This window comes from Onychomys torridus, chromosome 7 (genome assembly GCF_903995425.1).
Source record: "Onychomys torridus chromosome 7, mOncTor1.1, whole genome shotgun sequence".
Classification (NCBI taxonomy): Eukaryota; Metazoa; Chordata; class Mammalia; order Rodentia; family Cricetidae; genus Onychomys; species Onychomys torridus.
This window is the reverse complement of record NC_050449.1, coordinates 116,190,679-116,208,048: the sequence shown is the minus strand read 5'-3', so window position 1 is coordinate 116,208,048 and position 17,370 is coordinate 116,190,679. Positions and strand designations below refer to the sequence as shown.

Sequence of the window (17,370 nt, the reverse complement as noted above, 5' to 3'; positions counted from 1 at the left end):
CTACAGCTGATAAACTCCTTCAGTAAGGTGGCAGGATACAAGATTAACTAAAAAAAAAAAAAAAAAAAAAGAAATCAGTAGCCCTCCTATATACAAATGATAAGTGGGCTGAGAAAGAAATCAGAGAAACATCACCCTTTACAATAGCCTCAAATAATATAAAATACCTTGGGGTAACTCTAAGCAAGTGAAAGACCTGTATGATAAAAACTTTAAGTCTCTGAAGAAAGAAATCAAAGAAGATATCAGAAAATGGAAAGATCTCCCATGCTCATGGATAGGTAGAATCAACATAGTAAAAAATGGCAATCTTACCAAAAAGCAATCTACAGATTCAATGCAATCCCCATCAAAATCCCAACACAATTCTTCACAGACTTGGAAAGAACAATACTTAACTTTATAAAAGAATCCTGTATAATAAAGCAACCTCTGGAGGCATATGATACCTGACCTCAAACTCTACTATAGAGCTATAGTAATAAAAATAGCTTGGTACTGGCATAAAAACTGACATGTGGACCAATGGAAGCAAATTGAAGACCCTGACATTAATCTACACACCTATGAACATATGATTTTTGACAAAAAAGCCAAAATTGTACCATGGGGGGAAAAGCATCTTTAACAAATGGTGCTGGCATAACTGGATGTCAACATGCAGAAGATTGCAAATAGATCCATATCTGTCACCATGTACAAAACTCAAGTCCATGTAAATCAAAGACCTCAACATAAATCCAGTTAGACTGAACTTGATAGAAGAGAAAGTAGGAAGTAGTCTTGAACACATTTGGCACAGGAGAATACTACCTAAATATAACACCAGTAGCACAGACACTGAGAGCAACAATTAATAAATGGGACCTCCTGAAACTGAGAAGTTTTTGCCGAGCAAAGGACACCATCAATAAGAAAACAGCAGTCTACAGAATGGGAAAAGATCTTCACCAACCCCCACATCTGACAGAGGGCTGATATCCAAAATACATAAAGACCTCAAAAAGCTAGACTTCAAAATACTGAACAATCCAATTAAAAAATGGTCTACAGAGCTTAACAGAGAATTCTCAACAGAAGAAGCTCAAATGGCTGAAAGACATTTAAAGAATTGCTCAACATCTTTAGTCATCAGGGAAATGCAAATCAAAACAACTCTGAGATACCATCTTACACCTGTCAGAATGGCTAAGATCAAAAACACTGAAGACAACTTATGTTGGAGAGGAAGTGGAGCAAAGGGGACACTCTTCCACTGTTGGTGGGAATGCAAACTTGTACGGCCACTCTGGAAATCAGTATGGTGATTTCTCAGAAAATTGGGAATAAGTCTTCCTCAAGACTCAGATATACCACTCTTGGGAATATACCCAAGGAATGCTCAATCTTACCACAAGTACACATGCTCAACTACGTTCATATCACCACTATTTGTAATAGCAAGAACCTGGAAACAACCTAGATACCCCTCAACTGAAGAATAGATAAAGAAAATGTGGCACATATACACAATGGAATACTACTCAGAAGTAAAAAAACAATGATATCAAGAAATTTGCAGTCAAATGGATGGAACTAGAAAATATCCTGAGTGAGGTAACCTAGACTCAGAAGAACAAACATAGTAAGTACTCACTCAGAAGTGGGTACCAGATATGAGGAAAGGGATGGCCAGACTGTAACCCACCGCTCCAGAGAGGCTAGCTAACAAGGAAAGACCCTAGGAGAGACACATAGATGACCCAGCAAAGGAGAAGTGGATGAGATCTACATGAGTGGGCTGGGGGGGGGGAGGGCGGTGGCAGAGAGTGAGGAGTGGGGAATGAGGACATAGGGAAATGGGAAGGTCGAGTGGGAACAGTGACAGAGTGGGAGGGCAAAGAGGGAGATACCATGATAGATGAGGACATCATGGGAAAAGGAAGAGGCAGGGTGCTGGGAGGCTCTCAGGAACCCACAAGGATGATACCACCTTAGACTGCTGGCAATGGTCCAGAGGGTGCCTGGACTGGTCTACTCTGGTGACTGGTCTAGCAAATAACCTAGCTGTCATCATAGAGCCTTTGTCCAGTGACTGATAGAGGCAGATGCAGAGATCCACGGCCAGGCATCAGGCTGAGCTCTGGGAATCCAATTGATGAGAGAGAGGAGGGATTCTGCAGGCGAGGGACATCAAGATCATGACAGGAAGAAGTGCAGAGATGACCGGCTACACTATTGGAGGCCTATGAACTATGACTAGTGGCTGTGAAGCCCCCTGGGGACTGGACTAAGCCCTCTGGATATGGAAGACAGTTGTTTGGCTTGAACTGTTCGGGGTACACCCAGGCAGGGGGATCGGGATCCATCCCTGGTGCATGGGCAGGCTTTTGGGAATCTGGTGCCTGTGGTGTGGCGCCTTGCACAGCCTTGGTACAGTGGGAAGGGGCTTGGACCTGCCTAGGCTCAGTGTGCTGGGCTCTGCTGACTCCCCATGGGAGACCTTGATTTGGGGGATGTGGGAATGTGGGGTGGCTTGGGAGGGAGGGCTGGGAGATGGGAGGAAGTAGGTGGGATCTGTGGGTGGTATGTAGAGTGAGTAGAAAATTTCTTTTAAAAAAATAATAAAGAAATAGTTATGTCCAGAACAACTTGTAAAAATTTAAATACATTATTGAGCATTTTTAGTTATGAGGGGAAGTCACATCTATGGAACAGTTTTGCTTATGGAAACCAGACAGGTGAAGTAATGCTATCATAAAATGTAGATGCTCCTGTTTACTCTAAAGGCAGTGGAATCTGGGAGAATGGAGCCTAAAAATGAGGCTGACCAAAGCCTCACCAATAGGCAACTTTATTCAGAACATCAGACAATTTACACTTTGTGTGTTAAGAAAGATCACATGAGGGCTGGAGATGGCTCAGAGGTTAAGAGCACTGGCTGCTCTTACAGAGGTCTTGAGTTCAATTCCCAGCAACCACATGGTGCCTCACAACCATCTATAATGAGATCTGGTGCTCTTTTCTGGTGTGCAGGCATACATGCAGGCAACACTGTATACATAATGAATAAATAAATCTTTTAAAAAGAAAGAAAGATCACACAAGGAAAGCTGTTATGAGTTCAAGCTGTATGTAATCACAAGGACAAGCTGCATGTGGCAAAAATATTTTTTTCCATAGAAGCATGTAAACAAATAACAATAGCCAGTTGGAATGAATAATCTGAAGTAAACTCACTCCTATCCGATACACCTGAGAGGGGCACAGAAGCACAATCCAAGAACAATTCTGTGTTTTGAAGAAACTGAAGTCACAAGACTCTTGTTTTCTTGGAGTTTCCTCACAAGCACTCAGAATTTTTTTTGTGTGTGAATATTTCTTTTACTTATTTATTTTATGTGCATTGGTGTTTTGCCATGGGTGTCAGGTCCCCTGGAACTAGAGCTGCCATGTTGGTGCTGGGAATTGAACCTAGGTCCTCTGGAGGTGCAGTCAGTGCTCTTAACTACTGAGCCATCTCTCCAGCTCCAACCTCAGAATTCTTACACAACTCCATTCTTGGACTGTGTTCCTACACTCCTCCACCCACATTGTGGTCACATCCTGCTGAATCCACTGGAAACTGAAGAACACCCTAAATTGAAATGCATTTGTTACACCTACCTTCTTGACCATCACAGTCAGAGTAGCAGGTCATTGATCATCCCAGAGGCCATGTGACCAACGGATGCCCCTCATGTCCAGAGAGTATCCTGCTTCAGATTGCTTGCCCACAAAATCTTGGAACTCAAGCTATAGCTTCTACAGAATTCATTTTGCTTTCACACCATTGTAGAGTCAGAAGACCCTAAGCAGTACAGGTCAGCCAGGAAGCTGTCTACATACAGTTGAATGCCAGTTTCTCCATGTTGACATAGCTTTACTTTGGTTTCTGTGGATCTTATGTAAAGCAAGATGTTTCTCAATAATTCTCTTGAGCTGGTACTAAGTTATATCTCGGACAAATCTTTTGCTGTTTCTAGGCACAACAGTGGTGATTATGGAAGTTGTCCACTTTCTCACCAATAGGATGGAGAGAAAGGGACATGCTATCTTTGTACACTTGACATTAACCACGTGTGGTGATATTGTGTTCCCCAATATATTGTGCACCTTAATAAACTTTTCTGGGGTCAGAGAACAGAACAGCCACTAGACAGACATAGAGGCCAGAAAATGGTGGCACACACACCTTTAATCCTAGCATTCTGGAGGCAGAGATCCATCCGGATCTCTGTGAGTTCAAAGCCACACTGGAAACAGCCAGGCATGGTGACATACACCTTTAATCCCAGGAAGTGATGGCAGGAAGCAGAAAGGTATTTAAGGCATGAGGACAGGAACTAGAGCTAGTTAAGGTTTTAGGCTTTTAACAGCAGTTCAGCTGAGATCCATTCTAATGATGAGGACACAGAGGCTTCCAGTTTGAGGAAACAGGATCAGCTGAAGAATTGGAGAGGTGAGGTTAGCTGTGGCTGGTTCTGTTTCTCTGATCTTTCAGCATTCACCCCAATACCTGGCTTCAGGTTTGCTTTTATTAATAAGACCTTTTAAGATTCATGCTACAACCTTGAAACTTTCTGTTTATTTCAGAAACATAGCCACCTTTAACTCTGGTCTGAGATATGAGAAGAAGCATTTGGTTTTTACCAGTTGTCACTGTAGATAAAAGCAAGTGTCTGTGGTTGGGCTTTTCTCTCATTTCCTGGTTGCAATTACAGGCCTCTATCTACACAAGACTTCTCCTTGCTATGTGAACAGACTAATTTAGAAAATGAAAAGATAATATCAAACAGACTTCACACCAAAAACAGTAAAATGAGGCACATGTGGTAGCAGTATGTGCCTGAATTCCCACTATTTGGGAGGCTAAGGCAAATAGACTATAGCTCTATGAATTTCAGGACTAGGCTACATAGTGGGAACCTGTTTCAAAAAACAAACAACAAAATCATGTAAAAAGACAAAGGAAGATCATTGTTTAATGATAAAAGATCAATTATCATTTTTAAAAGGTTATTTGTACAACAGCTGTAGAACATACATTCTCATTAGCACATTGAGCTTACCCCAAATAGACCATAACTTAGGGCACAAAACAAATCTCAAATAATATAATTGTAATTAGAAGTCAACATGAGCCAGGTGGGTGAGATGCACCTGTAACCCACCTACATGAGAGGCTGAAGAAGGAAGACTGAAAGCAAGCAACTTAGCTAAACCCCATCTCAAAAGGAGTGTGTGGGGGTGGGGGGAGCAATGGCTCAGCAGTTAAAAGCTCTGGCTGTTCTTGCAGATAACCTGGATCCAGTTTCCAGCACCCAAATAGTGGTTCAAAACCACCCATAACTCCAGTTCCAGGTACATAGAGGATAGAGATGATATAGCTATACACCTGCATGAAGGTAAAGCACACACATAAAATAAAAATAAATCTTTTTTTAAAGAAAAGAATTGCAACAACACCACTAACAACAAAAACTCAAGGCCTTGCAAACAGAGCTAAGGAGTTTGGACTTTCTCATACCAGGAAACCAGAAACTTCAATGATTAATTAACAATGGACTAACCAGGATGAACAAATGATTGAAAATTGTATAGCCTTCTTAGTTGGTAGAGTAAGACTATAGAACCCTTGCTAGCACTGTCCTCCCTTTCTCTCCTTCCTCCAGAATTCTGGTGACACAGTTTGATAGTATTTTGTATTCTGTTTCTGGTAGGCACAGTGAAGTTCCCAACCAAAGGCAGTCATCCATTAGCCAGAATGGCTTTCTAGAAATATTCAGGTGGGGCTAAACTGGACTGAATCACTTGTACTGGGAATCTGGACACCCCAGAGAACTGAGCTTCATCCCCTTGGTGAGGCAATCATTAAATACAGTTATTACTGAGGTCTGAGTGATGTGTAAATTATTAATCAGACACAATACTCAAAACTCACCATTTCTGATTACTTGTTGTCCCTTACTGTCACTTATGCTCTTAAGGCTACCCGTGTGATTATGTGTACAAGGTGGGAACCCAACATAATGGTGTCCTGTTGTATTGGTAGCTCAGAATGTGCCATAGTGGGAGTGTTTATACTATGGAAATTGACATGCACATAGATCGGAGTTTTTCTACAGTTTGTAGCTAAACACTTTCCCATTCACCATCAGCCTCCAGCAGATGCAATTATATCTTTGTGAAATTTTTTTGCAGACACCCTTAATAGCAGTCTGAGGAGCCCAGAAATCCTGGAGTTTGAGAGACATAAGACAGAGAAAAGAATGTGGCCAAAGGTCAGTGGGAGGGTGTAAACTGGCCACCTGTGAGGGTGAGGCAGAGAGGGTGGCACTGGCCAAGCAGGGAAGACCCACACCAGTGACTGATAGGGCAGACAGCTGATTCCAGAGTCTTGGAGACAGACAACAGAAAACATAGGGGCCTGGAATCCAGAAGAAAGCACAGGAGTTGCCCATTCTATGCTGAGAGTTGTCTCAGAAGATGGAATCACCTTCAGCACATGTGGTCTCCCTGACAGAGGATGAGGAGCTACAGCCCTGCAGAGGCCCTGTGTGCCAGCACCCAGGAAAGCTGGGGTCAACAGAGTATGCCCAGCCTGAGGTTGTGGAGAAAGTGCGGCCAAAGTGGGGCAACCCCCTGCAGTTCTTACTTGTCTGTGTCTCCTATGCTGTGGGCCTGGGCAATGTCTGGCGCTTCCCCTACTTGTGCCAGATGTACGGTGGAGGTGAGTACATGTGTGGGTGCAGCATGGCTGAGTCTCTGAGTCATCTTGCAGATGTCCATTTTGTTGTGCTGTGAATCCTTTATCTTTAGTTTTGTTTAGATGCTTCACATCTAAAATTTTCACCTTTCTGGAATATGGACAAATTATAGGACTGCTAGATGTCACATCCAAGGAGCTGACCCACAGTCCAGCCAAGAAGGAAGGTTTGGGCTTTGCTTCCACATACAGCGCTTTTGCAGTGCTATCTAAACATCTTTGTCTAACTTGAAGTCTTAAAGGTTTTCTCTGTTTCTTCTCTAAGTTTTTAAGCTCTGGGTTGTGCATATGGAGCTATGATCTACTTCCTTCCCCCACCCCTTTGTGTGTGTGTGTGTGTGTGTGTGTATAAAATGTGATACCAACTAAGGTTCATTATATTTAGTTGTTATATTGTTGTTTTCTTGACAAAAAATTTACAGAGATCTTTTGCTTGAATGATATTGTTGAGGTTTGAGGAAATGATGGAAACAATTGTTGGTAAGAGCTGAAAGGTGCCCACATTCCCATCTTAGTACGAGCTTTGAGTTTTCTTCTGGCCCTAGGCAGCAGACAAGCAAGCAGGCTGTTACAGAGACAGATTGACCATGAGCCACACCAGATCTACTGTAGTTACTGCTTGATACTTTGGGTTAAAATTAGACTGCTTATGACCTTTTAGTGTTAGAGCAGAACTCCAAACAGCTGAGGGAATATGGCTTCTGCTGACAGGTGTCTGTAAGAATAAGCCACATAGGCCTTGGCCTCCTTTAACATCAAGCTGCTAAAGGGTTAAACTCAAGCCTTTTCAAAGCAGGGAGAGGATTTAGCCTTGAAAAGCCTCCTGAGTGAGAAGGCAGTGTTCAGACCCTACTTGCACACAAGGACAAGCTGGGCAGGTTCCGACCATTAGTATGAGGTATGTGTTGTCCCCTCCAAGGCTTTCACTGTTCTCTTCCTCATATGGCTACAGAGCTCTGCATGACCTCTGTACCACTTCTGAGATCTGTGGGCCACCTGAATTCCACATCTTGATTTAGGAAAGGACACTGGTTACAACCCAAGGCCCACAATAGACTGAGCAGTGCATTAATAGCAGACTGTCTTATTACAGTTTAAGACTGTGCTAGGGTTCCTGTAGATGTAACCGTCTTGTTAAATAAGAAACACAGAGCCAAATATAGAATTAATAGCCAAGAGGTCAGAGCAATAGCTAAGAGCTGAAAACCTTACCCTTCACTGTTGCTGCTGTCTTTCCTCTCCGCAAGAGGCCTACTTTCTGTGTGTGTTTTTCCTTTTGATAGACTTTCTGTTCTGCCTTCTCATTGGTTGTAAACCCAACCACATGACCTCCTTGTCACTGCCTGTCTGTACAGACCTCCAGGTCTTCTATGGTTGGTATTGTGATTAAAGGCGTGTGTCTCCATGCTGGCTGTATCCTTGAACACACAGAGATCTGCCTACCTCTGCCTCCCAAGTGCTGGGATTAAAGGTGTATGCCATCATGCCGTGCTTCTGCTATGGCTTGCTCTGACCCCAAGGCAACTTTATTAACATACAAATAAAATCACATTTCAGTACAAATAAAATATCACCATAGGTTCCTCTGCAAAGCTGACTCTGAGATGACTGTTTTCTGTTCCTGGAAGACATTGTGAGGAAAAATGGCAGGAAGGTGGGTTGGAGGGGGGTGCATCTTGCCCCGGCCAGTGGGTTCTTCAACGGGGACCTGAAGGGAGGGATGGCAAATAAGAGGAATAAGAGGGACAAGAGACACAAAGAATGACAAGACAGGATGTATGATCAAGCTCCAAAATTTTATTTTCTTCTTAAGGCATATATAGGCAGGAGCAAAGGGGGGGTGCAAGCAGGGAGGGGACTTTAATCATGGGTTGTTCAGCTAGCAGGGAATGTTGCTCTGGGGGTTATCTATCTACGCTTACCTAACTGCCTAATAGCCTAACTGCAGCTCAGTCACCTGATCTCTGAGAAGAGGTTCTGGAATTTGTGAGAAGAGGTTCTGGTGCTATGGAGACTTAAGCAAGGCCTAGATCTAAGAAAAGAGGAGAGAAGCCCAAATATGGCATCATGTGTGTCAAGGGTCACTTAGGCTTATCCTGTCAGCATCTAAACAGTACCAATAGGGGAAAAGGGAGGATCCCAGGTACCCTATCAAATACCCAAGTGAATGAAGAATGACAGCCTTAAGGCCACTCCCATCCCAAAGGGATACAGTGATTGCTTTTCCTTTCCCTGCAGCTTGGTTTTCTCTCCCTGGGAACCGAGCTCCATGATATCCTAGATGACTGCCAGCACCCTTATTACATTTCTTGGCATCTCTCATCCATGACTTGAGAATACCTCTACATAGGGTCATATACCTGACTCAAAATTGAGGAGAAGGACATGAAAGTGTCTACTGACTGTCCTGGCACTCTGAGGGCCCCTCAAGTGAAGGAACCCTCACCAACTAGCATGGTGAGAAACCTAGACAGCTCCCACCTCCACCAAGAGTAAGGGAAGTAGGGTTTCTGGTGGTGCAAGGTGATTGATCTCATTTGGCTATCCGTATGATAATTAGGGTAGAGAGTTAAGCCACAAGTCCTAAGGCAAGAGACACTGGATTCCCAGGAACCAAATATCTTCCCGAGGAGGAAGGGTGAGAGGGAGTAGAGTTCCTCACTCTTCTTTATTGCTTCCTTACCCCATGCCTGGCTCTTGAGCTATGAACAGCTAAGTGTATGCACCTGGACATAGGCTGTCTTGGGTAGGGAAGATTTGCTTAGTTTTTTCTTGAGCTGTTCTGGCACATAGGCAAAACCTGAAGTAGTCCTGAAGTTTTCCAATGTAGAGGAAAGAAAGTGATACCAAGCTTGCTTTTGAGTTTGAGGTGGGAAGTATCTGGAATTCAAATGGAGCTGGTGAGTGAGCTAGCAGGGCAGGTTCTGTCACTGTGTAGGAAATTTTTGTTGGGCGCTGGCGCCCTAAGGGACTTTAGCTGTTTGCCCAGAACTCACATAGCTACTACTGGGGTGGTGGAACAAATGACCCCCTTGATACACATGTCCCTTCCTTAGCCCAGGCTGCCCCATGTCCCTTGCGCAAGAGTAAAGCTCTCTGCTGGCCTAACAAAAGACGCTGGGCTATGGACATCTCCAAGCTGTTGGGTGGGTGAATGAGGAAGAAAGTGGCAAGAGCACTTAGATGAGGGCTGTGTGTAGGGCTGCTGAAATCTTAGACAGTCATGAGGCCCAGGTTTCCATTCCCAGGGTTGAAACTGTTATGATATATGCACACAGGGTGGGGGGTGGAGGGTGCTGAGTGTATCCCCTGCATGCAGGGAAACATGCTGGGCAGATGGGGGGGGTGGCAGTGTTGCATCCACGTGGAGAGTTTATTATAATGGAGAGATGAAGGGAAAGGTAGAAAAGAGGAAGACAAGGAAGAAAGAGAAGGGGGAGAAAGCAGGGGTGTGTGATGTTTTTTTTAGCGGTGCTCTTACCCTGTGAGGAAAAGTCACGAAACACAATAGAATCCACTAACAAGAGTTTTAAGACAAGGATAGAGGGATAGATGTGATCAGGAGTGCAGAAGGACACATGTGAGAGAGGGGGCAGGGAACATGGGGCCTGTCTTTTAAGGGCCAGCTCACACCTGTGCACACAGGCCCACGTGACTACTCCACGTATGCACATAGATTAGTGGTCATGCCCTCGTGATTACGTGACCATGCAGCCATGGGGCACGGGTTATGTAGGTTATGTAGGACGTATGACGCGGAAATGAGTAGGTGGAAATGACTAAGTGTCCCACCAGGCATGTGCGACCGTGGGGGCGTAGTTGGAATTCCTATCAGTGTGTGCACCTCATGGCATGGTGGGGAAGAAAGTGGGGGGGAGAGGGAGAGAGAGAGAGAGAGAGAGAGAGAGAGAGAGAGAGAGAGAGAGAGAGAGAGGAGGAGTCTTTCCTTAAAAAGAGACTTTTATGTCTGGAAGCAGAGCTGCGCCAAGGGACAGGATTTCAAGGGGCAGGTCAGAGTAGTAACAGTAACTATCAATCCTTGGAGCTAAAAGAGACTTAGCTTTAGTTTTCCCAGCTGTGAGCCCCTAGCACTAAGATTACCAGACCTGGGAAGCTCATGTGAATTTTCAGCAGCCAAGGCCAGGAGCTAAACAAGCTGCTACCACTGATAGCTGTAGACAAAGAAGGATCAGCCTGCTTGGGTTGAAGACTGGAGATGAGGGCTTTGCTGGGAATTAATGCTGCTCTTTCTGCCTGGCATTTCCAATCCTGGTTTTCCTCACTTTGATATATTTTTTTCCTCCTTGTTGCCTGTTCTTGTTTCTGCCCCATTGTGCTTTGGGCACCCCCACTCTTTTCTCACTCTCCTGTTGTGTGACAAACAGGGGAAGTATTCCATATTCTCTTATTATGGGTACATGTGGTAAATTACTTGCTGTGGGTGCTTAGGGTGTTTACTTACAGATATTAATTTGAAGGGAGAAAAAATAGGCCAAAGGGAATATTTACTTCAGGCTGTTTTGAAAGACCTAAGATTAGGAATTCATTAAGGACATAAGATATTAAAGAGTCAATTGTAAGAGCAAATAATATGGCATGGTGGTGCACCAGCACTCAGGGTGATCCCAGCACTCCAGAGGCAGAGGCAGGCAGATCTCTGAGTTTAAGGCCAGCCTGGTCTACAGAGTGATTTCCAGAACCACCAGGACTACACAGAGAAACCCTGTCTGAACCAAAAATGAGAGGTGAGAGAGAAAGAAAATAATATAGCTGCCGTGGTTCAGGAGACAAATCAGCTCTTCAGGACATTCCCATGTGTCTTTTGTCTTACACATGGCAGTCAACAGAGGCTCCTTAGACTGTGTCCTTACCCATTTGGATCTCTTTTATCCACTGGCCTTAGGTAAGGAACACCTCACAGGATTTTAAAACCCTGTAATGAGAAATATCAGATATATAAAGCAGAAGTGTAGCAAATAGCCACAGCTATGAGCAGATCCTGTTGTGGGTTTTAGAGCTATATGGACTGGTTTCTTGCTGGGTGAAGTTTAAGAGGCTATTTCAGGCCCCTGCATTTCCTAGCATGTCACAATTTCTTCCAAGTACTGTCAATAAAGGAAGCCCCTTCAGGGATGCTCCCAGAAGCAACAGAGGGGTGCATTAGGTGTAGCAGAAACCATTCACTGTTGTGTGTAGTTAAAAGTTTCTCTGGTCCTGCCTTGCCCAGCAGTCCAGACAAATCTCTCCCACCTGCAGTCCCCCAACTGCTTATAAAATAATCACTCAGAGGCTTAATAATAATTACAAACTGTATGGTCTATGGCTCAAGTTTCTTGCTAGCTAGATCTTACATCTTTTTTTTTTCTCTTTCATCTTAAATTAACACACTTCTATAAATCTATTTATTGCCATATGGCCATGGTATTACTGGTCTGCTGACACCTTGTTGCTCCTTTGGCAGAGGGCTGGTGTCTCCTCTGACTACCGCCTTCTTCATGTTGTCTTCAGTTTAAATGTATTGTCTAACCTTATCCTACCTTGCCATAGGCCAATGCAGCTTTATTTTTCAACCAATCAGAGTAACACATATTTACAGTGTACAGAAAGACATCCCAAAGCAGTTGTGGGGTCAGGAGAACAAGAAGGGGTTAAGCCCTGGGGCTCTGAAGGCAGACTGCAGTGTTCTGAGGGTGGTTCTCCCTCTAGGTTCTTGGTTCCCATGGTTTAACAGGTGGTGTAATGTATAGTTCTGTTCTTCCACTTGGGACACCAACTCCTTAGTCTGGCCTGGTTGCTATAGTTACCCTGGCTTGGTTGCTATGGTTGGGGGATCTTGAGAGGTTGGAAGATATTGTTACCCAGTATCTAAGAGTACTCTTGCAGATGTCTACTTGTGGTGCTGTGAACGCTTTTATCTTTAGTTTTGTTTTGAGACCCTTAGCAGTCCTGGAACTAGCTCTGTAGACCAGGCTAGCCTGGAACTCAGAGATCTGCCCCTTTTATCTTGATGATCTTTAGGACTATGATGACTTTTCCAATTAGATACCCTATGCCTCATCAGGAATGGCTTTATGCCTCTCCTCACTAAGGATCCACCTTCTCTGTAACTGCTTTCTGGGCAACAGGTCTCACTTATTGCAGCCTCAACTCCTTAGCCTCATGGTTGGTAATGAGATATAATAGGGAATAGGACAGGTACAAATAGCCAGGTCCCGTTGAAAAATGGGCAAATCACAGTGGCCTGGAAACACACCTAATACATGTCTGAAGCCTTGATGGCCAGTCTGAGGACTCCTGTTTCAGTTTGGTGACACTTGGACAAAGTCACAGTCACATAGCTTACATAACTAGGGGTTGTCTCCCCAAAAGCCTGCTCATCTGGGGACTCGATAGGAATGTAAGCAAGCCTGTTGTCAGTCAAGGCTAATAGTGGGCTTGTAATTCTGATGTTTTTTCTGAGATTTATGCAAATGAATGGTAGAGAATTTCTGAATTGGTAGGTTAATGTGTCCCAAAAAGGAGACAGAGCCTAAACACTGGACTTCTTAGAAGCTATCCATGATGAATCTTGGCTCCCAGGCTTTTCCTAGTATAGTCTTGGCCATTTATAACTGCATAACATATGTGACGGTTGGCTAATGGGATGGAACCTATCTTTCTCCTTTTTGCATCTACCTTTGTCTCTCTAGCTCTGTGAACTTATATGAATTACTGATCATGGGTAATAATTGTGGATTTTGTGATCATGTAATATTGGAGCAGAGAAGCCCCTATTGCATAGCATGTGCTCAATGAACTCAGTTAATGTGACTTTCAGCACCTCTTTCAGAGCTTGTGTGGTTTACATAGAAAGTAACTCATGGCAAATCAGTGGGGGGTTTGTTTCTTTGCCTTTGTTTGTTTGTTTTTGGTTTTGGTTTTGGTTTGGTTTGGTTTGGTTTGGTTTTTTTGGGACAAGGTTTCTCTGCGTTAGCCCTGGCTGTTCTGGAACTTACTTTGTAGACCAGGTTGGCCTCGAACTCACAGAGATCCTCCTGCCTCTGCCTCCCAAGTGCTGGGATTAAAGGTGTGTGCCATTACTACCTGCCAAACCAAATGTTTTGAGAAATGATGGCATTAAATGTCTTGAATACAAATGGAGCTCTAGGAAACTTGGGCCTGACTCCCTGTGGAGTCCCAGGGACAAGACAGCAATATTACACTAAGAAAGACTAAAAGGGGAAACTGGGAGATGGCAGGGAACTGAGCCATGATTAGGTAGTTCAGCCTCTTTCAGAGACTACACTGGCTGCTGATTGTTGACAAGCTGGAGATGCCCATCAAGATGGCCCAGGGAATGTGGGTAGAAAAGGGGCAGTACTCGTCCAAGACTTCCCTTTTTTCTTCCATCTCATTATAAATGAGACAAAACTATTTCCAAGATTCTTCCAAAGTCACTACTCAGCTGTCTCCTCAGTGATCTGACTCAGACATTAAAACAAACAAACAAAAAGTGGTTGTGTTTTGTTGTTATTGTTTTGAGCCGGGAGGTATGGCCCAAGTATTAACTAAAAGGGTGTTTTCCTTGGAGGAGGCTGTGAGAGAACTCTGACCACCTATGTTCACAGAGCCTTCTCTTTGGCAGAAGCTAAAGAAAAACAGGAGCTATTGAGTTTTCCAGGTTGTCTGCCTCCATTTGCAGGCACATGCAAATTGATTGTGGGTAGTTTCCAGCCGTTGGTCACCCCAAGTCTAGACAGGGAAGGTCTCAGGTCAATCATTTAGAAAGGCAGATAACTTCCTCCTTTATTATGGGGACTCACTATCACTCACCCATGACTTTATAAAATTTAAAAACTTTAAAAGGATAGCTTTTTCTATCTCTGTTCACAGTGCATGACCCAATAACTGAGACTCATCTGGACAGTTCTCTACTGGTTCTAAGAAAAACAGGTACTTTGGGTTCAGCCCTTGTCACTGGATTCAACAGCAACTCTCCTGCCCAGTGTAAGCCAATGGGTTCAGTTTTATAGAGGAGCAAATGCCTTTTGTGTAAATTGTCATGTGCTATTTGGGCACATTAAGAAACTGGCTCTGGAGGTGGAATGTGACCCTTTCTGTTCAGACCCAACCATATTTTCCTCAAAATATCCTCCAAAGACCCTTTTTCTGAGTCAAGATAGCCATCTGACACTGTGACAAGGAGAAAACAACAATCAAAGTTCAAAGGCATTATTTAATGATATATGAGAGATACTTATGCTCATTCAAAACCAAAAGTGTGGTCATGGTAGATCACTATGTACTCTATGAAGACTATCTTGTGATTTTGTAAGGTTTACCTGGGAACTTATCAACCCCCATTGTTTAACAGTATATATACAGGTAATATTATATATGTAGTTTGTATTCAATTTTCTTTATTAAGGTGGTGTTATACAGCACTGTCTTGCAAGCCAAAACCCAGACACCTTCATGACATCAGCTGGGCTTGCTTGCCAAATTGTCACACTTAGGTTTGGTGACTGTTGATCTGCTGATGTCTATGTCTCATAAGATGGCTGAATAGTTTTCTATAATGGAAAAGAAAACAAGGAGGCTTAATCATGTTACAAAGCTCTGACAAATTATATAAGGTATATAAAAGGTCATAGTTTGATACACCAATGTTGAACCTATGCTTAAAGAAATAGAGTCATTATTCTGCACTCCATGGCAATTATAAAGACTGGCTTAAGAAAAATGTATGCCTAACCAGAGCTTTTGTTTTTTGCCTGTTATTCTGCGGTGCATCTAAAGAGATATTCTCTCAGGGGTCTGAGTCCCATCTCAACTTCCTAGCTATAAGGGTCTATTAGTCAGAATCCTCTAAAGAAACAGAAATGATAATATGAATATATATATATATATATATGAAATTGTTATAGCAGCTTATATTCTGTGATCAGATAGTCTAGAAATTGTTATCTCCCAGCAACAACAATAACAACAACAATAACAACATAATACCCAAAATCCTGTAGTTGTTCAGTCCACGAGGCTGGTTGTTTCAGTCTGTTAGAAGAAGTAGGTTCTAATGCCAGCAAAGGAATACCTCATCATCAGAACTTCCATTAAGAGTGAGGGAAACCAGGCAAAAAAGCTTCCTCCTTCCATATCTTTTTCTTTAAGCTGCCAAAAGTATGGCCTCAAATGATCCAATCAAGAAAAATCCCCCACAGCTGTGCCCAGATCTTTGGGTCTTAGTTGATTCTATATGTAATCAATTCAACAATCAAGCTTAGCCATCACAAAGGGAACATAAGGTCTTTGAATATACGGTCTCTTGAAAGGTGCAACTTGTGTTCTGAAAGAACCTAGTGGAGGACCTTGGGCTATTCTTGAAGATGCAGGGCTGCAGCCCACTGGACAGGCTCTAAGAGCATGCCTTGTAAGAGTCCCCCTCTCTCAAACAAGCACAAGCCCAGATTCTGCCCCACTCAACAAGAAGCAGCATAGAGAGTTGTCATAGCCTCTTCTCTGACAGCAGTCGGTGTACCCTCTAAGTGGGATTGGGGGAGTACTGAAGGGAGAGTTAGAGGAACATAGATAGACTTACTAAGATGCCAGCTTCTTGTTCCCAGAAATCATATTAGGGTTTGTGTATGCCTATGCTTCTGTTTTCCTTAATGCCAAGGAGCCAGTTCCCTCTACAAGCCACCCTTAATCCCTGCCACTGTTATGTCACACTTTTGCTTTTGTAGGCCCTGCTCCCATTGGAGTTTCTCAGGTCCAAGTCAAGGAGCCATGAGCTAGGATGGATAAGAGAAGATTTCAAAGTAGTCTTGGGTCATTTCTCCATGCAGCAGACTTGGTAGGCAGCCTTGTAATTTGTCTGGTAGTGGGAAGATGTTACAACTCCATTCACAGACCACTCCTTAGGAATTTGTGGATTTAAAGGTCTTTTTAAAGTTACTGTTACCTGTAGCAGGAATCTTAACAGCTCTTATTAATAAAATCAAACCTGGAGCCAGGTAGTGGGATGAATGCTGGAAGATCAGAGATGCAGAACAAGCCACAGCTACCTCACCTTGCCAGTTCCTCAGCTGATCCTATTTCCTCAGACTGGAAACTTCTGTGTCCTCATCCCAATGATTCTCAGTTGAACTGCTGTTCAAAGTCTAAAAGCTTAACCAGCCAAATGCTTCTAGTTTCTGGTCTTCACGCCTTATATATCTTTCTGTTTTCTATCATCACTCCCTGGGATTAAAGGCATGTGTTACCATGCCTGGCTGTTTCCAATGCGGCCTTGAACTCACAGAGATCCAGAGGGATTTCTGTCTCTGAAATGCTAGGATTAAAGGTGTGAGTGCCACCATTTTCTAGCCTCTGTATCTAGTGGCTGTCTGTTCTCTGACCCCAGATAAATTTATTAGGGTGCACAATACTTTGGGGAACACAATACCACCACAGTTACCAAAATGAAATTTTATACTGAAGATGCATATTTAAAATAGATATATAGAGAATTCTTTAAAAGGAGGATGTGGTATGTATACTCGGAGAATCCAACTAAACCACTAAGCAATCTGAAAAATATCAGGCCTGGAGGAACGTTCTATAGC

The 17,370-nt window shown here is 43.4% G+C and overlaps 1 protein-coding gene across 1 annotated transcript in view; it reads left to right on the top strand.

Annotated features, from left to right (window-relative positions):
* The first annotated feature begins 6,327 nt into the window (after positions 1 to 6,327).
* Positions 6,328 to 17,370, top strand: part of LOC118586671 (sodium- and chloride-dependent transporter XTRP3B) — a 32,867-nt gene continuing 21,824 nt past the window's right edge. Inside the window, exon 1 of the mRNA XM_036191805.1 lies at positions 6,328 to 6,751. Within this exon, the coding sequence (XP_036047698.1) occupies positions 6,508 to 6,751 (244 nt within the window). The 5' untranslated portion in view covers positions 6,328 to 6,507. The remainder of the gene's footprint in view (positions 6,752 to 17,370) is intronic.